Source organism: Neopelma chrysocephalum, unplaced genomic scaffold (assembly GCF_003984885.1).
Source record: "Neopelma chrysocephalum unplaced genomic scaffold, ASM398488v2 Primary Assembly neopelma1_76, whole genome shotgun sequence".
NCBI lineage: Eukaryota > Metazoa > Chordata > Aves > Passeriformes > Pipridae > Neopelma > Neopelma chrysocephalum.
In genome coordinates, this window is record NW_020897737.1 from 1,029,914 (window position 1) to 1,056,431 (window position 26,518).

General features: G+C 35.3%; 1 protein-coding gene across 2 annotated transcripts in view; it reads left to right on the forward strand.

The window, feature by feature from the left end:
* MOSPD2 (motile sperm domain containing 2) overlaps positions 1–26,068 on the forward strand; it is a 33,015-nt gene extending 6,947 nt beyond the window's left edge. For both annotated transcript variants that reach the window (XM_027689067.1, XM_027689068.1), the window contains exons 3-15: positions 2,533–2,688; positions 3,353–3,439; positions 6,268–6,422; positions 8,956–9,016; positions 10,202–10,240; positions 11,013–11,137; positions 16,069–16,239; positions 18,989–19,101; positions 22,491–22,587; positions 23,374–23,470; positions 24,129–24,258; positions 24,511–24,613; positions 25,118–26,068. In XM_027689067.1, coding sequence (XP_027544868.1) covers positions 2,533–2,688; positions 3,353–3,439; positions 6,268–6,422; positions 8,956–9,016; positions 10,202–10,240; positions 11,013–11,137; positions 16,069–16,239; positions 18,989–19,101; positions 22,491–22,587; positions 23,374–23,470; positions 24,129–24,258; positions 24,511–24,613; positions 25,118–25,264 — 1,481 coding nt within the window. In that variant the 3' untranslated portion in view covers positions 25,265–26,068. The remainder of the gene's footprint in view (positions 1–2,532; positions 2,689–3,352; positions 3,440–6,267; positions 6,423–8,955; positions 9,017–10,201; positions 10,241–11,012; positions 11,138–16,068; positions 16,240–18,988; positions 19,102–22,490; positions 22,588–23,373; positions 23,471–24,128; positions 24,259–24,510; positions 24,614–25,117) is intronic.
* Positions 26,069–26,518: the final 450 nt, after the last annotated feature.

Sequence of the window (26,518 nt, forward strand, 5' to 3'; positions counted from 1 at the left end):
GCAAGTGCTTGTGGATGCACAATTTTACTAATTATTCCCCTTGGTTTAGTGTGTGTTGTATTATATATATAAATTAAGATTACATACTCCTTGTTGAGGATTTTCAACTATCCCTATCTCTGAATCCAGCTTGCTTCCCACTGATTGTGGAAGTTTGGAACATTTTCTCTGTTCCTCTTTTGTTTTCTTAAATATTCACAAAATTAAATTTCTATATTTATTTAAATATTATATAAGTTCAGAGTTTGGGAGAATTTTTTAGTGGCTGAGAAATGTGTTCTGAGGCTTGTTTCACATAATGATATCTCAATTTTTAAGTTACAGTTTGATATGAGATGCATAGTTATGTCATTTTGACAGTTGTGCTCTCAAACAGATACTGAAAGCAGAGAAGAGAGCCTCAGGAAAGTAGTGTGAAATGTTATCTTGTCAGGTTTTTACAGAATCACAAAGTATTCTGAGTTGGAAGGGACCACAAGGATCGTCATTTCCAGCCCTTAGGTGAATGGCCTCCACAGAGATCAGACCCACAACCTTAGCATTACTTGCATTACCAGGCTCTAACCAACTGAGATAGTCTCAGGGTCCTGGTTGTGGATTTTCTCTTCAATTACACAGTACCCAAATCTCTTATAAATAGGATATACATGGGACTGTTCTCAGCAAAATACTTGGCTGATGGATCAACTGTGGTCACTGGAAACTAGTGCATGTTAGAGGTTACTAAACCAAGGTGAAGTAAGGTAGCTCAGACATTGGAGACATGTAATACTGATGTTAAAGTAAATATTTGATCTCACAAAGCCCTGGTTTGCTGTGGCTCTGAGTGGGTAGGTATGGCTTGAATAGCCCATGTGCTATAGTGAATAATGCACAGCACAGAACAGCCACTGTGCTATGGCTAAGAGACACCAATGCTTCTCTGTGACAGCTTAGTTACTGTACATGACAGTATCTCTGAAGGGATTATGAGTTGGAATGCATGCTACATGAAAAGAGGCTGTGGAATCATTCTACCCTTTAGAGTTTTCAAAACATCACTAAAAAAAAAGTACTTAACCTGTTTGAACTTGAAAGTTAACCTTATTGTGAGCAGGGAGGAATTAGGACTCGGATGTCCTGCAGAAATCTTCTTCAGTGTTAATTTTTCATGCTTTTCACTTGAAACTAAGTACTGTTAGCTTTTCTGTGTCCACACCCTAAATCATTGGGGGAATAATAAAATTTCAAATGAACAGTTGAGACTATACATTTCATACCCAGAAATTTTGCAATCCATCTGTTGTTGACCTAGAGCCACAGGGAAGTTAAGCACTTCAGTCTTATGCTAAGTGATCCCTTTACTGGGCTTAGTCAGACTTTAGGGAATCAGCTGTCTTGTGCAAGTATAGAAATGATGAGAGAAGGAACTTAAGTAGTTACAGAGGTTTTAGTGGATTGCAGGCTTTTGGGCAGAGAGGAGCAAGCAGGAGACTTAGGTTAAGGAAAGCATGATTTAACTCTAGGCTAGTCTAAGGAACAAGGTAAGGTAGTGGGATGGGATCAAGGGAAGGAGAAATTTGAAACCTAATAAAGAAGGAACCCAGTAGATAATGTATGTGAGAAGCAGTCAGGTGTGAAGAGATGTGCTGAGGGAGTGCAACTATAATAACTCTTAGTGGATGGACACATTTAAAAGTAGTTAGCAAAGAGATGTGTATCAGTGTCTGTTGCATTCAGAAGCCTGTTTCTATCATGGGCTTGTGATTTACATTCTGTTTATACCAATTTCTCAGACAGAGGAGCATTGTTTTAAAAACTGAGCGTTTGTTTAAGCATATCTACAATAGGAATAGGTCCACTTGGGCATTTGTATTTTACAAGCTTCCCTGTTAAAAAATTAAGAAAAAGAGCAGCAACAACTCCTATTTCATCTGAAGTATTTCCTAAAGCTGTTATCCTGTTGCTAGTGTGGTGCAAGAAGAGTTTAAGTCTTAGGGGCTTTTATACTGCTCTAGAGTTCCATGTAGTTTGTGTTTGGTAGGATAACAATTTATAAAAAGTGGAAACAGTGCAATTTTTTTAAAGAAAACAATTTTGTTTATTGCAGTTATGTATACCGCATGGTCAAAAATAGTAATTTTAACATTTATTGTCTGACAAGCTGATGCCTGTAAGTGTGAGCTAGTGATGCCTAATATACACATTCATCAGTACAGAGATTCTTAGACTATATAATAATTCATGTTAATTACAAAAAACTGGTTTTAGGAAAATTACACCAGGCACCTTCTTGTTTTCTAATGTTTTTTTCTTTGAATAGGAATCACTGAAAATGTTTTTCTAGTGAGAGTAATCTTGTAGTGTCCCTAAATAGCATCACAGCAGGTTTTAATCAATTTATTATGCTCTACCTTGTTTGCTTAAATTTGAAACTGCAAAAGAAATCCTATGTACCTAGTAGATACTTCATATATATACACTTGGCAAATCTCTTCATGTTTTTCTAGCAAATGCTATGTTCTTACACTAATTTATTTATTTATTTGCTAGATAAATCGGATAAATATGATCCTAGAGATGTGGAAAGACTTCAGCAAGATGATAAATGGGTTGAAAACTATCTGATTTGGCGTCATGATGTTGTGGATGATACTTTAAAGATGATTGATGAAAGCTTTCAGTGGAGGAAAGAATATACAGTTAATGGTAAGCTATGTTCATATAATGATTTTGAAGCTGTGTGTTGCTTTCCTATGGAAATACAACTGACTTCTGTATGTAGTTTCATTAAGCATCTCTTAAAGGTCTTGCAAGCTTTTTTTTTTTTTTTTTTTTTTTTTTGGTTTGGTTTTAGTTCTTACTCATCTATCTTGTTTTGTCTCCTCACATTTACTTGAGTGGAGTCCTAAAAAAACCCAAACAACAAACCCCCCACAGCAAACAGGGCTCTCTTGTTCATTGTAATAGCACTACTCTGGCACACAAAGTAGAAAAGATCTCATTTTTGTGCTGTGAGAATGTTTTGAAGGTGAACTCTATCTACAGGACTTCACAATCTGAATTAAAAGTTAGAGCGAGGGGAGGAGGGCTGCAAATATGAGCAAAATAAATATTTGCAGCATTTTTTTCTTACATAGATTATTTTATTCTTATTTCTCAGTAAATAGATCCTACTCTATAGTGTGAGTAGAAGAAGATAGGTGAGATTTCAAATGATCTCAATATTTGCTTTACTAAAGGCCTCAGAAAGTAATTTATAAAGATATTTTTATATTTTGTAGCTAGATCTTTGCATTTTTAGAGACTTAACATGTTAAGTTACAATGTGATTAATACAGTTACTGAAATAATATTTCATTTGGCTTTGCAGACTTGTCAGAATCTGTCCTTCCAAAATGGTTATTTGAAATTGGTGCTCTCTTCCTGCACGGATACGATAAAGAGGGCTATAAATTATGTAAGTTATACAGACTATAATTTGAGTCATTCATCATGATTTTGTTTGTGGCATTTTAACATCTTTTTGAAAAATAAATCTCTTAAGAACAGAAGTAGGTACATATTGGCAGTTGTTTTTACTAAAAATGGTAAGTTAGTAGCCTGGAGTATTTCTTTGGATCACAGAAAGGGAATGGGTAAACTTTGTCAGCAGTTTCAAAAAATCATAAACCTTCATCCTATTTATAATGCAGTTTTTAACTTTCCTGTGTAAGCTCATCGTTTTTGTATCCACTGTGGTGAGTATACGGCCAGTATAAATGTTCCTTATTGTAGTGCATTGTCAGTGCTCTTCTAGCAGCTCACATTCTTTTATACTTGTAGTGGTTCACAGGAAGGTCTGCAATGGTTTTCTTGTTTTGTTGTTGATTTTTTTTTTCCTTTATGTCAATGGAATGTTCAGAAACAGCATGTACAGCTGAGAATTGTTGGAGAATGAACTTTGAAGTTGTGTGATTAACTTGTAGTAATGAAACAGTAAAATTTGTAGGCATGCAGTAAATATTGCCTGAAATACTCCTGATTTTTTTAAATTGTGTATAATAGGTGGTCAGTATTATTTTGTATAAATAAATCTGTTGTAACATCTCACGTATTTACTTTTAATTAAGCTTAAATCCTGTGAGGCAAAAAAGGCATTTTAAACAAATCACTTTCCAAGCCTCATGAACCTTGAACTCATCTTGAACCTTGGGGGTGGGGAACCAAAAATTTAAATCTGAAATTTTGTTTTTCCCTTTTTTACAAGGGCTGGTTTATAATTCCAGAAATACAGTCATTGCTGTAAAAGATTGGATTGTTAGCATGTTTTAAAGACTAATATAATAATTCAGTGTATGTTCTGTTTAAATAGGGGTTTCTCTTAAAATTTTTGATTATAGTCTAGTTAGTATACTGTTTAAATGTTAAAATGTTGTCTTCTTTACATGACTTTTTTTTGTTTCATTTTTGCAATTGGAAGTAAAAGACATGGAGACGAAATCTGTTTTTTTCACTGATACTTTCTAAGTTTCAAGGAGAATAATATTAAGAGTGTACCTAAATTACTTTCCGGCTTGTCTAATTTTGATATAATAAAGCTGCTCTTCACATTACTGCCCCAAATATTTCTTTTATCACTTCACTGTATAATCAATAATTTGGTCTCAGACATTTTTATAAAGCCTGTAACTTTGAATTATGCTTGTGGGCTTTTTTGTGAAAAACAAGTCTCTGTATGACTCATCTAGTTTTATTCCAGGTGAATATGTATTGGGCTTTCATTTAGACAATATTGCTCAGCTTTTGGAATTTTCCAGTTTATTTTAGAAAGATCAGTTGCTTTTTATATAATTCATAATGCATATATAAGTAGTTTTTCAAAACACATCAAGTACGATGCTGTAGAAAACCTGTATATGTATGGCCAGTCTTCGCGAACGAAGATTTGGGAAAGGTCTTTTACCTTTCCAGCCTGCGCAATGGATTTTTTAGGTGAGACACAGCATGCGCTGAACTGAGCCCACCCTTTAATCCTAAGGTTCATCTGCTGGGGCCAAGCGAGCTTGGACAATGGCAGTGAGGTCCTCAGGACGTAGGTTTGTTTAGAGTGACCTTCTCTTAGATGGATGGCCTCACAGGGCTAACAGGCTCCATCTGCCCGGGGGAATTCCCTGACCGGGGATCACCAGCTAAAGTATTAATATTAAAACTGAAGCACGGGCAAATTATAAAATAGCTCAGAGGAATGAGTAAATTCATGACTAACTAACCAAGTTCTGCTCTATACTGCATATACCCATGACTGTTTTATTTATAGGACATTTTCCTAAACAAGGTACCCCATGCCATAACTTTCACCTCCTAATGTAATAAAAGATACTGTACCAATACAGTAAGGAAAAAAACTCCTCAGCTATTACATGAAGATTGCTCTCCTGAAAGTAATAAATTCTAATCAGAAGTAGTCTTGAACCAAGAGACCTGTGATCTAAGCAACCCTAAAGTCCAGGTTGGGATTCTGACCCTCCTCTGGCATCTGTAATGAAGATGAATTCCATGATTCCCAATATGAATTCACCCAGAGCTCTGTTAACAGAGCTGGATGCAGACTTGGAGCTTGTGACACAAGGGACCTCTTTTCTCCACAGAGAAGGGATGGATGGTGGGAAATTTCTGATGTTAACTTTTTTTTTTTAATACTAACTTCCAGGAGTTGATTAATTACTGTGGATGCTGTCTTTAAGTCTAAATGTAAGAGTGATACAGTGTCAAAAAATACATAATGTAAAACTGTAATAACAAGAACAATAATAGTCAGCAACTGCCTGCAAGGACAATTCAGAAAGGGAACCACTGCAGTCTAACAGAATTGTAAGGCTATTTATGTAAAAAACCTAAACAGAAGAAGAAACATAAATTTTACAACAGCACATAAAATACATGCTGAACATAATGTTATGTCTTAGGACCACGTGATTTAATTTGAAATTATGAAATTATAATCTAGATAAGTAGTCTTTAAATGCATGAAAGGTATTTTTATACTTAAGTTTCTTCTGGGATGTAATTCTTTGTATTTTCAGTTTTTGAAAAGTTGGATTTATAAAAATGTGAGGAAGGCAAGGGGGGTATGTGGAGAGGTAGGCAGTTGTTTTTCTGGCTGTTCAGTAGCCACAAAATGAGTAGAAATGTAGAAGGCAAACTCAGAGGTGTTAATAAATTTCACTGGGTCCTGTATAGTTATTTGCATAATGTTTTCTCTTGGTTTGGATCTGTTGTTTCAATTTTTGTGTGTTCTTCTCCAAGTTTGGTTCAAAGTGAAACATCATACAAGAGATCCTAAACAGCAACTTGACAAAAAGAAACTGGTAGCATTTTGGTTAGAACATTATGCCAAAAGAGATCATGGAAAGCCCTTAACAGTGGTATTTGACATGGCTGAAACTGGAATCAGTCACATAGTAAGTATTTTTATTGCCTTTTCCTGATTGCTTTTTTAATTATTTAACCTATGTTCCCAGAAAAGGGGAAGTCCCTGTACAGTCCTTGACATCTAAATAATGTTACGATTGTTATCATTAGTGTTATGTTGGGCTTTTTTCCATGGCATGAGCAGTTTCCAAAATATTTTGTTACATATTAAACTTTGTCTTCTGCAACGCATGAAAAACTTTGCTTTTAGTTTGGTGATTGAGCTGAATCTAAGCTGTTTTAACTTGAAAGATGGAGATTGTGCCTTTCATTACAGATTTACAGATTTATTCTAATAACTAAAAATCTCATGGCTTGTCTATAGGTCAAAAAAATGGTATTTCTGTAGAATATTGACATTTTTCTTACCAAATACCATGCTGTCCTGTTATTACAGAAATGGCTAAAACTTGTATCTTGTTCTTTCTTTTTTTTTTTTTTTGGTTGGTTGGTTGGTTGGTATGGCAAGAATGCATTTGGATATAAGAAAACAAAACAAACAACAAAAAAGCCAAAAACTTTTCTACCTTTTGCAGGCAGGATACTTAGTGTTGCATTAAGACCTTGCAGCTGTGCAACACAGGGTCAAAAGCTTATGAGAAGATATTTTGATAAATCACAGAATCACAGAATATGCTGAGTTGGAAGGGACCCACAAGGATCATAGAGTCCAACCCTGAGCCCTGCACAGGACCATCCCCAAGAGTCACACCACGTGCCTGAGAGTATCATCCAAACGCTTTGTTAACTCTGTCAGGTGCTGTGACCAGTTCTCTGGGGAGCCTGTTCCAGTGCCCAACGTTCTGGATGAAGAACCTTTTTTCTAGTATCCAACCTAAACCTCCCCTGCCATAACTTCAGGCCGTTCCCTTGGGTTCTGTCACTGGTCACCACAGAGAAGAGATGAGTGCCTGCTCCTCTACTTTCCCTCATGAGGAAGTTGTAGACTGCAATAAGGTCTCTCCTCAGTCTCCTCTTCTTGAGGCTGAACAGACCAAGTGACCTCAGCCAGGACTTGTATGGCTTTCCCTCAAGGCCCTAAATAAATACTTTGAAAGGGAGGATCATTGTTCTTACTCAGTGCTGCGAGAGCTGTCTATCCATGCTCCTAAGGGTAATACTGGAGCTGTGGTTTTGTATAACAAGAATAAAGGACTGTAATAATTTCTTTGATGTGAAAGATCAATTTGATTTAGCTTTTATGGACTATATTTTGAAGCAACTTCTTTCCAGTGTCTTTGAGAATCCCAGAGGCACAATCTCAGCAAGTGCTGTCCCTAAGCACAGCACTGTCCTTAAGTGTCTCACTGTACAGTCTTGTTTTACAGTTGGTACATTTATCACAGAACAGGAATATTTTTAATGGCTGTTTGTAGGCATGTAGAGCAGTTAAGTTTTATGTTAAAAGAACTGGGATTTCCGAGTTCTTTTCCAGAGTGTGCCTCTTTTGTTCCATTCCTATGGACACCTACTATGTTGGTTTTTATCACTGGTATGCAGCTGATAATTCTAATAGCTCACGCCGTGTTGCACCATGTCAGGTAACTAGAATAAGTGCAGTTATTGAATGGTCTGTGAAATCTGTACTTCTAATTCCAGGCTTTCATCGAAATACTGTATCTATCCTTCTGCTAAACTGATAGAAAGCAGCATCCTTGTTAATGAAGATTCTAGTCATTACTTTGGAATCCATCACTGTGTTTATGCTGTTAAATGAAAGATACTGCATTTAGTATAAGCAACAGACAGTTGAGATAAATGCCTCTGCTAGAGGCTACCTTTTGCCTCTAAAGATGCCAAACTATCAGTTAGTTTCTAGTTACTGAAGCTACTGATAAAGCTTTTGAGTTGTGACTTGTCTTCTTACATAGTATTTTGGGGTTTTTTTCACCCTGTCCACAAATGTTTTAACAGTATGTTTACATCATTCTAGGAGCCCATTCTCCATAGCATTTTTGCTGTTACAACAGTCTTTGGATTCCCAGTCAGAAATGTTTTGTACTATTTCTGAAAGTGTCTGCCCACAATTTCTCTGCATACCACAAATACTGAAACAAAAAATCCTCTTTAAATGAAAACTGGGGGGTTTTTTCCCCTTTGGAAATATTCCCCTGAGTGCAGTAGTATATTGAATAATGTGAGACAACTATTGGAGGGAAGTTTTGGTATATTTAGTGCTTTTCCATATAATACTTCAGAGAAGCTTGACAGATTATCTTAGTGCTCAAGGTTTACCTTTCCTGCACATCTTAACTCATATTGATACTCTGCAGTAGTTTAGATACTTAAGTTATTGCTCCGATCATAAGTCTGACTTCTTTCCTAGGTCCTAAAGCTAAGTTTGGCCACAATCCTGCAGCAGTTTAATTAAGTGAAAAGCACTGCATTGCATTTTGATGTTTGTAGTATGTGTAAAATTAGCATATGTTTGATTACAATATAAGTATCTTGTGGTATTCTTAACTAAGCCTGTATTTTTAATGTTTTGAATAACATTGCATTTATGCTGTGATTTTACTTTAGGATTTGGATTTTGTTCGGTTTATTGTCAACTGTTTTACAGATTATTACCCAAACTTCCTCAGTAAGTATTCTATATTAAATATTAACATTGTAGACTTCTGTCATATTATGAAATGCTCTTATAACAGAAGATAGGGGAGACTAAGGTTTTTGCATGTTCTTTCTGGGGTAACTACATGGAACATGTGGATGTTACAGAGTCAGAATATTTTTGTGTCCATAAGTCAGCACAACTTTGTAAATAAATTTTGCATTCATCAAAAATCAACTTTTTATGAAGTAATAATCTAATATATTTTTATATATTAAAAATTAGTATAAAGATATGTTAGAAATGAATTGGCCTGTTAATTCCTTTGCTTGTTGGTACTTGGGTAGAAGCTTTACAAACCTGCATGACAGTTTGTATCCTTTAGAATTCTTCAGGGGATGAAGAATGAATAGCTATAAAAAATTTGAGGGAGCAATGGCTTATTCTGAAAATAAGTAAGGCATGTTTGTGTGCACACTTGGATAACCCAGCTTACTTGCCTGCTAATTTTTTTATGGATAGGCAAACATGGAGTAGCTTTTGCTAACTCATCTTAAATATGTTACAAATTTTAGGTGAAAATGTTTGAATATTGAAATTCTGTACAGAAACTGCTTAAACTTTGAATATTAGATTTCAGCTTGCTGATCAAAGTTGAAAACCTTGATCAAATATCAAGGCAAGTGCAACATTGTTTTTCTTTTTTTGACATTCAAGAGAAAAATTTTGGAACACTTCCAAGTATTTTCAAACTTATATGCTAAAACAAGGAATATTTGGAGAAAATGGATTTACAAGGATTCACAGTATTTGTTTCTTTGTGAAGAAGTGGTGCTGAATATACCAGTTAAACTTTTTCCTGTTCAGTAGTTGCTTTTCTAGGTCAGGTTGAGATCTTGCCTTTCTTTGCCTTACTTGAGAGATTAGTTATTAGTAACATTATGTCAGAAAAGTAATATCCCAGGAAGTATATAAACAGTATGGAACTTAGAATTTTATTATCTGTTTTCCAAGCGAACAGCCATTGTTTTTATATAGTAATAGCAATAGGCTTATACAACTTAAAAACAATTATACGAATTGCTTTTACAGAGAAGGGAACGTGGAGGTGTCTGAAGTGAATATTGGCTTTTTACATTAATATTATTGCTGTGCTTACTCTTAAACAGAGAAATGCCTAACACTTGGCATTCAGATTTTATTTTTTTTTTTCAGCCAAGATAGTAATATTTGAAATGCCATGGATAATGAACGGTAAGTTGTTGTTTGTTTCTTTCTTTTCAGATTGTGATAACTCTTAAAATGTAGAGACATAAATAGGAAGCATTTTTCCTGCTTTGTGTAGATACAGATGAAAGGTGGCATTTGTTAAGCATGGATCTTTCAATCTGTCAATTTGAAGATTGCTTACTTTTTATTTTTCCTTCTAGCATTGCATTTTGGATCATACTTTAAATGGAATCCATATTCATTGTGTTGTTTTTAAAGGCTGGGAGACTTTGAAAACTAGTCTATTCCTTAAATGTTTTCAACTCAAATCCTTTAAGGAATCCTATATATTTTATTGTATATTCATGTTTTACCATCATTGAAATAACAATGGTGTTTGAAAATACTTTGTAGATCTAAACAAGTGTCCTTTAAATCAACAAAACATTTCAGATAGGAAGAGTGTATACTTATTTTTCCTAACCTGTCTCAGTCAGATTTGGAAATACAATTGGTTTTATCCTGTCGGTACTTCCTGGGCTAAATTCCAAGACAACAAATCTGTCAGTTATTAAATCAAAGGTACTTTTTCCATCTTCTCTGTAAATACTCTTTTCCTTACACTGTTTATCCCCATTATAAAAGTACAGAACCTGCTCTGAAAACTATCTTAAGGATGTAGCTCACTTGTGTTGTGTAAGATCTACCAATACAGAGAAAAAAAATCCTACAAAAAATAATAAAGAAACCCAAAAAAACGCCTTTGCTGATAACTTATGTATACCCTTTGGTTATTTTGTTTTGTTTTGTCTTTAAGCTGCTTTTAAAATCGTGAAGGGTTGGCTTGGCCCAGATGCAATAAGCATGTTAAAGTTCACAAACAAGAGTGATGTACAGGAATACATCAGTGGAGAGTATCTGCCACCTCACATGGGTGGAACTGTGAGTATATTAACATTTCATGCCCCTTTTGTGATCAATTGAGACACCTATATAAATTCCATATGTGGGGTTGAGAGTTGGCACTTCACAGATGTGAAATGTCTTGAAATTGTTTTGCCAATGATAATTTGAAAATATAAAATAGGTTAACTTCATAAGAATTTGGCATCTGGCAGTCTTAAACAGAAATAATTTTTCTGAATCATTTATCTGCTTACAAGTCACTGGAAACCACATAGTTTTTCAGACCTTTTAAAAAAATATATTTTAAATGCTTTCTTCCTTCTATTTTTTTCCTACCTGATGAATTAGAGGTAATGCTGGTTTATTAAACAAGTTCTATGAACAGAAAGTAGGTTTCATGGCCCTCTGAGAGTTGTTGTCCTGCTCTAAAGCTATGATTCACTAAAGACAGTTATATTACAGTTGTTCTTTGTTGTCTCCATTTTAAGACATGGTTAAAGAAGATTCTTTTTAAAGAGTGTAGTAGAGCTCCAAAGTGTATGGTACAGGCAGTATCACTTTAGCAGAACCAGAATCCCATTCCAGTGCAATCTAAAGAGCATAACAGCACAAGCATGTTGCACAACAGGTTTCACTTTTGACAAAGCTAGTAGATTAGTTTGCATAATCTAGTAGATTAGTTTGCATAATCTTTATAATAGAATTTGCAGAAAAAGGATGTTTTTCCTTTAAAGTTTTTAGAGGGCAATTATGGTAGCAGAATAAGCCCACTGCAGGGGAGTTACTTTTAATTGTTCTTTTTCGACAGTTTCTTTTCTGAAGTATTTTTGATGTTATGGCAGTAACAATATGGAGAAAAGGATGGTTGTTTCAGCAATAGTAGGAAAGGCTATCTTCCTTTGTATATAAATTCAGGGGAAAGTTCAGGTGGTCAGAACATATGAAACTTTTTTTGGGAATATAAAAGAATATCACCTTGGGAATTACCTTGCCTTTTTATTTGACTGAGATTAATAGCCTCTGAAAAATGCTTTTGCATGAGATTTTTGAAGAAAAGATAACCTTTTTCTCTGTGAAAAATTGCTGTCCAAACTCCCCAGTCTTATATAAGAACTTTCTCATGTGGAAGAAAGCTGAAATTGCTGTACTTCAGCAATACTTCAGGAGTGGGTATTGAGGAAAGAGCTGATGATGTCTGAAGTGGCTTCAGTAAGGAATTGGATGGTGTTTATTAGTGATTCTGGGCTTGACTGCTATAGTATTGTCCTATTGTTGCAATAGAGGGGCAGGTTTTTTTCATCCTTGGAGCTCAATATCTCCAGTCTGCTTTTTAGACCATCTTACCTTAGAGTAATGTCTTTAAAGAAAGAATTTATGGCTTTGCTAAATATTCTTGTGAAGCATCTGACTGAGCACACAATCTTAGTTATCCCTAATCCTACCTTGGTCCTGAAAGGTCTCACTGCCAGTTAGTGATTGTTGATCAAGTTGGCTCTGCATTGCCCATCTTCTGAGAGCATTAACAACTTTCCTAGTCATGGAGGCATCTTATCCAAACCATTTGTCTGGGATAATAAGTTCCAGTGGCAGAAATAAAGAATAGAAGTAAAGTTGCTTGACTCCAGGGGTTTTGGCAATTTCAGAAAAACAGCTGTATCTCTGCATAATAAAAGCTCTGTATTTTGAACCAGCACATACTTTGTCTAACTACTGAGTGGCTGTTATTTAGCTACTCAATGGGTGTTTTGAACTGTTAACCTGTCATAATTTGGAAGAATTGTTAGCTAATACTGAGACTCCAGAAATTGTACTCCTGATCTTTCTTTGGAAGATGTTTTCAGTGTATACACTAAAGCAGGATTTTTGCAGCTCTCAACGGCAAGGAATTTTTCAGTGACCAGACAACAGGAAACTTAATGACCTTTTCTCAGAATTTAACTTTTCTTGATGTGATTAACCTTGGCTCCTCTTAAGGCAACTAGATAGAGTACATTCTTCATTATTAGTGTTGTCAGGCCTGGCTTTTTTTAAACACAATATCTGACCTGCACAAATTGATTCCCTTGCCACAAATTCTCCACTAAAGTGTTTGGTTTTGTTTGTGAGGGTTTGGGCTTTTTGCCTCCTTCCAATTCTCTTTCTGTCATCTTTGATTTCCACGTGTTTAGTAACAGATCTTCATATTTGCAACTACCATAATGCGGCTGAAGAGCCCAACATATCTGTGCATCCTTTGCATTCAATGCAGTAGCCATAAGACTCTCATCCTCTTTCTGCTCTGTCCCCTAGTAGGATCCATCTTTAAAGAGCCAGGTCTTACCAGATGTAAGCAACTAGTGGAGCAGGTCTTTTGGCTGGTTACTTTGGGGAGATACCAAGAACATAAGTGCAGTGGAGTCTAGGTATCCCGGAAGAATGTTAGAGACTAGTTTTGGAAGTAACAAAGAAAAATCCATTTTGGAAATAGAATGAATAATGTTGAACTTGGACTCAGTGATTACTTTATGTTAATTAAAGGAGCTCTTCTTTGTCTCTATTGGAAGCCTCCAAGCTTCAGTGTCTCAGCGAAGTTATCTTTAAGTATGTTTTGTTTTAACTCAGCATCACTCAAAAGATGAATCAGAGACTTTCCTTAGTTTTAAAATTCTTCAATTGGCTGTCAACCAGCTGAGAAAGGAGGAATATTGCACGCTTGATTTTAGACAACTGGTGGACAAAGGTATCTGTCTGGTATCAAAAGAATTAACGCTAATTAGGAAAAACAAACTTGGATTTTGAAGGACTTAGGAATATAAATCTAAGTTTCATTCAAGTCCTCACCAGGACTGTGGCTATTACCATACTGCTAATCCATACATGCAACACACAATGTACCTGGCTTTGAGTTGTTATTGTCCATAGTGCATAGAGGTGCTCAAAACAGATCTAGCAGCAAGCTAATGTTAACCAGTCTGGAAAGTTAAGGTTAGGTGCTCAAGAGCCGTCTGCTAATGGTTTTCATTACTGATAAATGTATACTCAGTGTTTTCCTAGTTTCCTAATCTATTGTATCCCACATTCTACCATTTCCAGTTGATATGGATGATGGAACAGTCCAGTTCTTAAGGCATACACACTTCTGAATGACCGGGAAGATTCATTGCCTCTTCAATAACATTTTATGCAAGACTAATGTACATACAGTGTATACCCTCATACAGGACATGTACACACAGTAGGGTTTTAGTTTGTGGTTTTGCCCTTTGTCAGAAGATGGATTTAACAAGGATGGATTGATCAAGATACTACTGGTGCCAGTATTGAACAATGTGTGCAACTAGAATGCTGTGCTCTTCACCTGGGTATCTGAATTAATAGCCCATAGCTTGTGTTCTTTTATGTATCATGGCTAACATATAGACGTGACTAACATTTTGCATGGGATAAATCTATCTTGTTTACTTGTCTGAGATTTTTACCCTGTTAACAGATAAACCCATGTCACTGAAACTTACGGGCTGTGACTTTGAGTTACCCCAGTGATGAGAGTTGAGCTGCTGAAGCAATCCAGTATCAGGGATTAATGAGGCCAAGTGGAGTGTGCAGCAAAATTAACTTCCCTTTATTAAGGTCACTTGGTCATATGCCTTTCATCACATGCTAGAAGGGAGTAAAAAGGCTTTTTATCAGTTTGGCCTGGGTGCAGCTGGATATTTGTCTTGTATTTGCAAATGGGGGGTGCCAGTATTCTGGAAGACTGCTGCAGTATTTCTAACAATCTGGAGTCTTTTCTTCTAATAGTGGATTAGTCTGTAACTGATGCTTAAAGCTTGTCCTTCAAGTCCTTAATAGGATATTGTTTGAGCCAGTGGATACCTGTTTCATTGACCTAAAGGTCTTTGTTGCTACAGCCTGAAGAATAGGAGATCTACACCTTGATTATAGATGATAAGGAAGTATGCTGTTTTGTTTGTAGTTTCTTTGAGTGGTCCCATGTACGATTTTTCCCTTTTTTTCCCTCAACCTCACATTATTCCTTGTTTTGAGAAAATGTACTTGCTTGTGGAGAGCTCTCTTGGAACACCTTTGTAACTCCCTGCTGGATACATAGTTTTGGAACTGTGGGCATTGCTCAAGTCTGCCTCACAGGATCAAAGCTATGTTAGGGTTTTTTCCCACTGGAAAAGCTGCCAGACTAATTCAGTTTACTTGAAGTTTAAAACTGTTTGAAAATGCAGTAGGAACAGAGATGCCTGTTTAAACACTGCTTCTAACATTAGATAAAACTGTTTTGAGAATGTTAAGAGAATTTCTAGTTAGCAAAAACTGTTTTTTACTGGTCTTTTAATAGAAAAGATACCTTTACTGTAGTCATTGAGAACTTTAATATACTGCTTCAACATTACTCAGATGTCTTAAATATGGTCTTTAAGTTGATTTGGCGTTCCAAAGACTGAGGTCTGACTTGCAGAGGATATGCTAAAGGTCCACACACTAGGTTAAGGTTCAGGGATTATTTGGGGTTGTTTTGTGGTTTTGGGTTTTATTTCCTTTTTAAAACGACCATTATGAAACTAGCATGCAAAGAACAACTGATGTTGTTCATCACTTTTGGAATGTTTTTAGAAATAGCTGTCATAAGTTTTAAACCGCATCTTCTAGAACTAGGAAGAGAACTTCAGCATTAAGACTCCAAATGCTGATTTTTGATACACCAGCTTCAGCAGTTCTGCTCTAACTATAAATAACAGTTCCAGTTTACTGGCTTCATTGGGTGACAGTATTTATTTGTCTATTGATGGCAAAATAAAAACTACTGGTAAGTGTCAGCTTTCTGCACAGTGGTACAATTTAAAATGGATAATTGAAACATACAAGTAATGTGAAATAAAAAAAATTGATACTATTTCTGTTTGAAAAATCCTAAAGAAGGCACTTCTCGCACTCTTAAATAACCAACTGTTCCTTTAAAAATCTTTATCTTTTAGGATTCTTTTAAGTACAGTTATCCTCCATTGGTTGATGATGATTTTCAAACTCCTTTATGTGAAAATGGACCCATTACTAATGAAGATGAGCATGAAAGTAAAGAAGAGGTAGATGCAGACACCAAGGAGACGGGAGAGCTGAATGAAGCACAAAATCTTAATCAGAAAAAGGTATCTATGAAGACTTAGGCAAGACTAGCTAAATGGTTGCGAAGTGGGACAAGAGGCATATCATTTTGGTTATTTGTCTTTGTTTCAACTTTTTAACATTTTGTTCTGTCTTCCAATTTGACAAAAGAAACTAGTAAAACTGAAAAATTATACTCGCATTTCAGCCTTGGCTCTTAGTCTGTTAGGACAAGTTTGATACTTCAGAGTGTGTAAAATGTGTACCAAATACTTAGTCTATCTCTTGGAACATAGTGAATTGTAAAATTAAAAAGGGATTTGTTCTTCTGCTTTCAAAGGTTATGTTTTTCTAGTTGGTTTATTTTTAATCTTGGGATATTTAGTGGTGTACATCTTGAAATACATCTAGGTTTCTGAGTTGCTTAAATCAGTATTTACATGAGAAAATATTAAGTTAAATATTTATATTGTATTGGATGTTAATTTTTTTCTTAAATTATTGATAAAATCTCAAAGTATAAAGGTTTTCATTTATTCTCAGGAGAAATTGTGTTCCTACTCCATCAGTCCTGTTTTACAACGTAATCTTCCTGCAGTGTTGTTTATCCAGAAATAAAGGCATTGTTTTACTTTTTTTTTCAAGTTCACATGAAGTGATGTTTAGGAATATGCAGTGATAATCACAGAGGATCTTGCTCGTGAAAATAGTAGGAAAAATCTGAAATTCACCACTTTAGTGCCATAATTAATTTTGGAATATGAATTGCAAAACTTCTGTTTAATGGAGTAGAATACTTACACTTTCAGTTACATTTACTGTTCCAAGTTTGTCAGAATAATTTGAAACATGCAGCTCACTAAGTAGTCCAGTTGTTCTTTGCAGCTTGGCCAGCTTTTCAAAAGAAAAATGATAATTTCACTGACCTTAAGGTCAAAAGGAAGCATTGCATAACAGTGGTGACTTTCTGACCACTAGACTCAGTAGCTTCTTTTGCTTGTAGCGTATTTTCCAAGCTATGATTCTCTGATGCAGAAATACGAGCAGTGTGCGAGTTGCCTTTGGTGCTTATTAAGCCTCAGTGTTTGGGTTTTTTAATTTTTCTGGCTGACCTAGCTTTCTACTTTTTTTTTTTTTTTTACTCTTTTTACTCTTGAAATACCATGAAACAAATAATTATTTTCTGGTTTATACAGTGTAATCAAGTTGCTACTCAATTTTTTCAGTGAACTGTGATTGACTTTTATGCTCATCACGTGTCAATTAGCCTTAAGGCACTTGTAAGGCCTTACCTATAACACAGTTCTAAAATTTCAGATCAAATCCAGTTTTTGGTACTGTTTCTGTAAAAAATAGGTGGTTTTCCTTAAACTCAATTCTTCTGTTTGCATATTTAAAAATACTTGCTGTTTCTTCTACAGCAAGTGCATCATTGTTTGCCACTTGAGTGTTACATTCTTTTCTAAAATGTGTTTTTTAAAAATGCTCCCTTATTGTCTCAGAATGGTTGGCTTTTTTTATTTCCAAGTTAACTACTTTTACTTGACTAATATCTATTTATATATCTAAATATAAATATTCAAATTTTTAGTAAGACCACCTTCAAAACTAGTGTGTTTCAAGTGATCTGTGAGATATCATTATCTTCATTTTTCTATACTACAGGCCTTTGCTTGCAGACTCTTGTCCCCTAAGAATTCATCTGATTTATTTAATATATGTAAGCCTCCTCTTATCCCATAGAAGAACCTATGTCTTTCCAGAGTACAGGGAACCATGAGTGATAAACTTGGTTAGTAAGTGCCTGTGCAGTAGATACCTCCACCTTTGTGTTCTATAGTTATATTTCCTCTGGTAATTTTTGTAGAACAAAGCTCAGCATATAACTAGTGCACTATAGACACTAACCTTTTACTATAACTTTTATATAACTATAAAAAAGGTTGCTGTGTGGTTTCTTTTTGTAAAGAAGATAAAATTTTAGTTCTTCTTATTTCCCTACTTAAAACTTGCATGAACTGAATTCTCTTCATGTCTTTTCCCTGTATTTTAAGTGGAATAAAAAGGAGGCTAAGCAAACTCTTCAGCCAGCTGAACTTGAATCATGATACCTCTAATTCTTTCAGTCTTCTGCATTCCCTCCTGCACCTGAGTTCCAGAGTTCTTTTTTTTTTCTGTGGTACTAAGATGTCCAGGCCTGCTGACATGTATTTTCTTAATGTTATAGAGGAAAACCCTCAGAACCTAAGATACCTGCAGTTTTGGATGCACCAATTCAATCAGCATTATTTCTTTTATGTTCTGCAATACTTCAGAGTTTCATCTAAAAGTAATGAAGATATGTTTAGCAACTCTGCAATGTGATCAAGTGTGGAATTGCTACTGCGTTTTCTGTTCAGTGTTGCAGTGATTGTATTGGGGCGTCTGTTTCAATTGAATAGTTTTGCAGTGGATGAATAATACCAGTGCTTTATAGTCTTAAACATTTGAAGTACTATAACTTAGTGTGTCTGCAGTTTTCAAAAACCAACTTAGGCATGAGGAAAATACATGGGGAAAAAACAAAGCAGAAGTTTTGTTTCATGCATGTTTACTATGTTATGTAACTTCTGTAGCAAATCACTTTCTTCAGTGGACTTCAAGCAGCTTCGGTGAATGAATACATATTAAGCTTGGTCTGTAATATGTAAATTGTTGAAATAAGCCTCCTCATATTCTTTGAAATACCTGCATGATTCTGTAGTGTGTAATCCAGATTGCTAGTTAATCATTGTAACTATCATTTTTACTCAGATGAATTCTGTAGAACACATTTCCAAATCAGAGGAAACTGACAAAACAGAGGTCAAACCAAAAAATGCAAAGAAAGCATTAACTACTTTTAAAGGACCTTTATTACATATCAGGTAATAATAATTTTCCTCGAGTTTGTTTGTTTTTTATTTTTTTTACAATGTGCCTTGGACACTTGAGTACTGAATAGTTGGTTTTCAAAATAAACTGTTTTTTCAGACTATTAGAGGAAAACAAGTTATAAGCATCTTTTTAAGACTGATTTTTACAAACCTTAAAGGATTTTTCTGGTTTTATGTGATTTTAGCGAATCTTTTTGTCACCATAGGCACGCTTTTTGTACTAATAAGTGTGCATTTCATAGAATTGTAGAAATGTTTCATTTATATTGAGAAACCGTTTGACTTAGTTAAACCTATGCTTATCTGTAAATGAGAGCAGTGGTTTTTGTTTGATTGCATTGGCTTAAGAAAAAACAATGGTTTACCAAGACAACATTCACTGTTAAATCTTGCTTGAATTCTTTTACCTTAAGATGGTATAAATGTTTACACTAGTAGTTTGCACCATTTAAACTTAATGAATGGGTCCAATTTATTTTGTGTGGAAAGTGCTCTATATAAATGGCACATCTGCCCAGAAGTTTTTGTCAAAGATGCTTACATCTTGCATTTAATTTGCTTTTTATCATTAAACTAGGAAAAAGAAATCAATTAGCCAATATCACTTTTTCTTTTCACTGCCCTTCAGGTCAAGATGCTTGTTTAGAATTTAATTTAGATGTTAACTTTTATTTTCACTTACAGTTTGCTATTAGATGAATGAAGAAAATATCTAATTTTTAGGTAATTTCTTAGCTAATTTTGTAAATGCTATAATGAATTAGTTTTGGAATGAATTTGAATAATGACATGCTCATTAGCTTAAAAATGATTTTGTATGTGTAAATTTTTCCTAATTTTGAAATGAAAAGCCTCCTCTGTATAGCTGTAGTGTCTTGTATGGCAGGACAAAGGCATAGACAGCAAAACTGTGATTTTAAAAGGATGTAAAAAATTTCCTGGGACAATGACAAAAGGAGCTGTCTTCTTCCATCCACTTTTTATTAAAAAAAGAAAAGGGGACAAATATCATAAGCAGACAACAAAAAAAATTGCAAACAAACAAAACTAACACCCAACCCCCTCCAACGTACCTTTTTTTTTTCTCTTAAAATATTTCAAGCTGCCCTTGAATATAAGGGTTGCAGTTCATGTAAACTACATGGAAGAGCAAACTTAGTCAATATAAAGGTGTTAATACTTGTAGCCTTGCAGTCATGGAAAATAAAATATTGGTATCTCCATTGTCTTTGTTTGGTTTGTTTTTAAAGTAGACTCGTGAGTGCAGTTGTTGCTCTTTGTCAATGCTATATCTCTGTAGAAACCGGAACTAGTTTTCATTTCCCTGCAGTGATTCTTAGGACACTGAAGTTGATTGAACTGATACCAAATAGTGCCATTTATAACCAGTTGTGGGCACTTATTGCAGTGACTGTAAGCTCTGCCACTGTGATTATCTTGCATCCTTGCTGATCCCAGCACTGCCTCTGGAGCCTGACCAGGAAGCTGAGGCACTGCAGCTCTAGCACCATGAAATTGTGGACCAAAGCTGGGTCCTTGTGTTCATTTGTGTTTGTAGTCACACTCACAGAAGTGACTCCCTCATTTAGACCACTGTTGTATTTGCCTTGCATACCTCACAAGGAAGGGCTGGCCTCTGCCTTTCCTCCCCAGTAAATGACTTTGTTTGGTACAACACAAAGCAGCCATTTACTTTCACTGTCTGGCAAAGACTAGCTCATGTGGTGTCTTTTGGAACGAGAATTTCTAGTACAAGTGAAGTGGTTACATTACACACATCAGAATAGTGTTTCTGTGAAAATTAAAAAGCCTGGGTGTTTGTTTGAACAACCCATCCTCCTAACAGCTAGCTACACCTCACTCACCCCCAACACTGTGGAACTGCTTGATTTCACAGACAAAAGTCACAGAGTAGTGGCCCTCAAGCCTTTTTTTATTTCCTTTGTTTTCTTTGACCAATAGCCACAGTGGTAGAACAAGAAAGATCAGGTTCTGGCAGAATGATCTGTTTTTGTGGTTTGTTTTGATGCTAGTTAATATTTTCCTGTCTCATTTATGGTTTATCTTGCAATTGCTGTAACACACAGTGCAGTAGTACAATATTAAGACAGCCAAAATACTTTGTAGATACAATCCTTCCTGTCCCTACTGATCATTGGTTACTTAAATTGAGAATTTGGAAATGAGAAAAATAGTGAGAGGATGAGGAGATAGAATTACCCTATGAAGCTGTTTTAAACCCCTCAGTTTCTTGGTTTCTGCCTTATTTGGCACACTTCCTTCTTCCCCACCAAAAAAAAAATATATGTATTCTTGTCATGTGGACTGTCTACTGCATTGTAGAATATCAGCACCCCCTACGTGCACAGTCACCATTGGAATCCACTTCCAGCATGGGCATTCAGGCTTGCCCTACAGCACCAAGGGTTTTTCTTCTTAGCCAATACACTACTTTGTTTTAAGTGAGAGAAGAAAAGATTCATACTATAAAAGGAGGTCTTTTGAGGAGGAGGTCAAACTAACATGAAATTGGCATTCTAAAAAGAGGACAAGGGAAAACGTATTTTTTGAAAAAGCTTTTCTATTAAAAGAATCTGCAGTTCTGTAGTACTATGTAGTGCAGCAGTTCTCTGCATGCTCCTAATGTGACATAATGAAAGAAAGCGTTTTGACTTGTTACTCAAGTTTCCTTTCAACTTAAATGAGCATGCCCTACCTTTTGCCTAGTAGTGTTCATTTGAATGCTTATCCAAAATGAGTTGTGTTTGATGTGGTTTAAAATATTTCATGCATGACTCTCCTAATTGCACAAGAATATTAAAAACCAGCAGTAACTTTATTTATGCATGTGACACCACAAATATGCAAAGACTGACTCATAAGTACAAGTGAATTTAGCTGTAGTGGTTGAAATGATTGCCACTTGCAGGTATCTGCCTCTTATGAGTGCACGATATCCAGTACTGGGATAGATGTACAAGATGATAATTACTCCCTGTCTGTGACATCCTATATTCTTTAAAATTAGCATAAATTAAAACCAACAATGCTTTCCCTTAACACAGTGCTCTTAAGATGCAGTGGCTGACTCTATGTTGGTTCTTCCTGTTGTTGCAGCTGGTCATGCTTTTCCAGATGGGCGAAGTCAAGGGTAGTAATCAGCTGAGGCAGCTAGTTCCACTTGTCATGAGTCAACCCTGAGCTTCACTACAAAATTTCTGCATTGTGTTTTCACAGCTTTGTTTTATGAAAATCTGTTTATACTGACTGTAGCTGCAGGGTTGAAAGTATTTTATGTTCCTGTAGGTGTGGTCAGGTTTTTTCTGTGATATGTTGTAAAGATAATTTAAGAAACTAATTCTTATCAAATTTCCTGTTAGCCCAGCAGAAGAGCTATATTTTGGATCCAAAGAAACTGGAGAGAAAAAGTGTTTGATAGTTCTCACAAATGTCACTAAAAACGTAGTGGCTTTTAAAGTAAGTGTTTTATGTGTGGCTTGGTTTGCTTTACTAAATGTGTAATTTTTACTTGTTAAGGAAGAGGAAATGCTATTAAACCCACTAGACAGACAAGATTTTTTATTCTGTTGTGATGTTTGAAGCAGATTAAAGAAATCTTCTGGCTGAATTTATGCCTACAATGTGCCACCTCTAGGGGTATAATCAGGATTACAAATCTTTGGAGCACTGACTGGGAAAGAGCTATAGTGATGGTTAGTTTTTTAGTGAGAGTTTAGTACTTCCTGAAGAAGAAAGGCTTGAGCTTGGCAAAGTCATCTTTTTAGAATTCTTTTTAAATATTGGCTGGAAAAAATTCAGTAATGCTCCAGAATGATGGAGATCCATTTGCAAATGTCAACATCAAAAGAATGAATGCAGTTATGTTTGCTTCAGAAATACTGAGTTGACTTGCATCTTTATATGTTTTTTTCCCATCTTTTGTGTTCTCTGCGCACTGAAATGACTAAAGTTTCCATCTTTCGTATTAAAATTATAACGGGTAGTCCACTTGATATTCTTGGCTGTTTTTAAATATGTATGCAAAGGAAAAATAGCAAATGCAAGAAAAGAAAGATAAAATGGTTGAGAGGGAGGAGAAAGTTAAATACCAGAATCCTGTTCCTCCTACAAAATTATGTTAGAGACCTGTCCTAATATTCAAGCTTTTGGGGATTTAGTTATTAAAGAATGAGGGAGCTTATGAAGCAGTTGTAGTTTGTGCATACACTTACTCTATGTTTGTTTGGTATTCCTTGTTTATAGGTGAGAACAACTGCTCCTGAAAAATACAGGGTTAAACCCAGTAACAGCAGCTGTGAACCTGGCACATCACTGGATATAATAGTCTCTCTTCATGGTGGTAAGTAAAAATTTACAATACCATTTTTAAGAAATCTGGACAACTTTTATTACTAGTCTGATGCTCTAGATACTGATGTTTGTATGTGCTCGCCAGTGTTTAAGACTGACTGACACCTATGTTTGCTTCACTTGTTTGAGAATGTTACTTACTGTATGTTAAAAAAGCATGGATGTCAGGAAGCATTTCAGTAACTGCACATACTGATTTACTACTCCACTTAGGCATGAGCAGCTGTTATCTTCAGCCCATTCTGTTTCTTGTCTTAAAAAACAAAAAGCCTGATTGGCAGCTGTCTCTCCTGTTCACTAGTACAGTGGGAGTTTATCTGCAGTGATTCAGTTTCCTAAATTGCTGCAAGGACAAGTGAATTTGCTGGTGAATGCATTCTTTATAAAATTCTGGTTGCCCTTGAATTGTTCAGATGAAACTAGTTCTGTTAAAACTATATAATTTTGGGAAAACTGTAATCAAAATTATTGAGCTTTAGAGAATGATTTCGTTATTTTTATTTCTGGTAGGTCACTATCTGGTGTCCTGCAATCAACCAGCTCTCATTTTATAGCACTTTCAAAATGCTTCTATACTCTTTGTAATATTGTCATTTTATCTAGGCACACATTTGTTGATTTGGGTTTTTTTTCTTTTTTGAGGGCAGGTTTTTCAGCTTCTCTGCAGGATCGTTTCCTTATAATGGCAGCAGAAATGGATCAGTCTTCTGGAGCAGGTGCACCAGAACTGACTCAGTTCTGGAAAGATGTCCCTAGGACCAAAGTGATGGAACATAGGTGAAGTTATGTTTTAACTGAGCACACAGATATTTGTACTCTTGCTTTCTAGATCAAAAGCTTTCAAAATGTCATTGGTGAACTGAGGAAGCCTTTTCAGGCTATCATTGCAATAGTCATTTTAAAAATTAGTCAACCAGAACAGATAATAAAGAGCATATAATAACTGTTAGATAGACTGTTTGCTATTAATTATACAATGTTGCAATAAATTTGTGATTTTTAGTGTGCATTTTTGTTCCTTTTTCACAGGCTCAGGTGCCATGTCATAGAAAGCAGTAAGCCTTCTTCTCTGACATTAAAAGACAATGCGTTTAATGTTCCAGCAAAAACAAATGAAGATTTACATATACAGGTACTACTGTATTCCTTTGTGCTGCATATTGAACAAAATTATAAGATAAAAAGAATTTTTGCTGAACTTTTTTGGTACGTTGTAAATTATACTATTTGAAAAGGTCAGCAATTGAAAGTAACTAAATCAGTGATAGTGATTTAATTACTTTGTTGAATGATAATGGTTTAATAAAATGCTGCTTTCAATGCAGTTTGCTCATTCCTCTTTCGTACGTACAGATCTGGGGTACCAGTGAGCCTCAGTGGTATCTTTTGCTTCCTAGTGTAAAGATGTCACCTGCTTGACACAGGCTGTATGGGTTACCCATAACTTAAGATTTGAAGCTCCTTTATGGAACAGATTCCTGAAGTATGTAGTGATAGAAAAGGTATTGCTGAGGGATCACTGTGAGAAGTCTTTTTTTTTTTTTTCTGTGCTTATAGTTAATGCCTAAATAGCTCAAAATTTCTGAGTGCTTTCATGCACAGTAATTCTAATTTAATGAAGCTGTTCTATTTTCAGCTAACTCGTTTACTGCAAATTAATAAAAGACTTGAAGAGCAGATGAATCAGTGCCTCTGGTTCCAGCAGTTGTCAGTTGTTTTATCTTTGCTATCAGTTACTGTTGCTGCCTTCTGCTTCTACCTGGCATCTGCCCAGAGAAGCTAAAGAGAGTTGCTGTGCCCTGGATGTGGTGCTGCCTATCATGGTGTGTTGGAGTAGAAGAGGTTGCAGTGCTGCAGTCAGATTCTGGAACTGCCAAAATGAGGTTTGTGAGCCTACAGCAATGAACAAGGATACAGTTTGCTGGGGAAAAAAAAAATATAAGAAATGAATGACCAGCAAATGAAAATACTGAAATCACTGTCTAAGCTGACAATTAGAATAGGGCATGAGGAAGATGGTAGAGATAGGGCCTATTTTCACTGTACAACTCAATAAAAACTACTGAACTGGAAGGAGGAAACCACATACAATATTTAAGCTGTTTAGATATTTTTTCCTTTATTCAACTACTTTAAATACAATATTTCATTTCTTTTCATCATATTCATTCTTACATTCTGAATTACTCTCATAGAAGATATAAGCAGTTGACTTGGTGTATTCTAAGGTTAATCTGTTCATTCAGGAAAACTTACAGACATTATGTAGTACAGGCAGGTTTTTTATATAATCTGTGTACATGCACATATAAAGGAAGATATTTGTTAGTAATTATTTTGGTAATTCAGACTCACTGCTTTCATTGGTTAAATTCCTTATTATTTTGCTTCTTCTGAATGCAAAGTTACTGTAAATATTTCTTACCAAGTAACGTACAGACAAGACACTATTCCTATTCTTTTTTTTTCTATTTTTTTTTTTTGTTAAAGGAACTTGTATTCAAATTGCAGAAGGAGTGCCTTTTGGACTGTGATGGCCTATTATTGGTTCATAAAAAGGCTATTAAGTAGTCAGTGTAAGAACTTACTCTGAGTTGTGCAATATGGTTAAATTACAGATGAATTTATGAATAAAGCCAGTCAAATCAGGAATTAAATAGTGTAGAAGGCAACATAAAAGTATTATATCTGCCATTTCACAGAAACTGTTGTGGAAATGGCAAATGAAGCTAGTGAGAACTTTGCTGACAAGAATTCTTTGTACTCATTGCTGTAAAATATGTATATTAAAATGATAAAAACTTAAAAAGAGACTGATGGTATCTTTCATACATTTAAGATTTTCACTTTTAAAGAGATTTAAAAACTTAAAAGAATTTCATTACTAGAATTAATTTTTCCTACAAATTGGCTTTGTAACAGATCATTTAGTTTTGTCTGCTGACCTCAATAGATGAGAAACAATTATTGAGGAAAAATAAAGGTCATACTCTGCTTCTGTCTTTTTGCTTACAGTGTGTTGCTGATCTAGGATCAT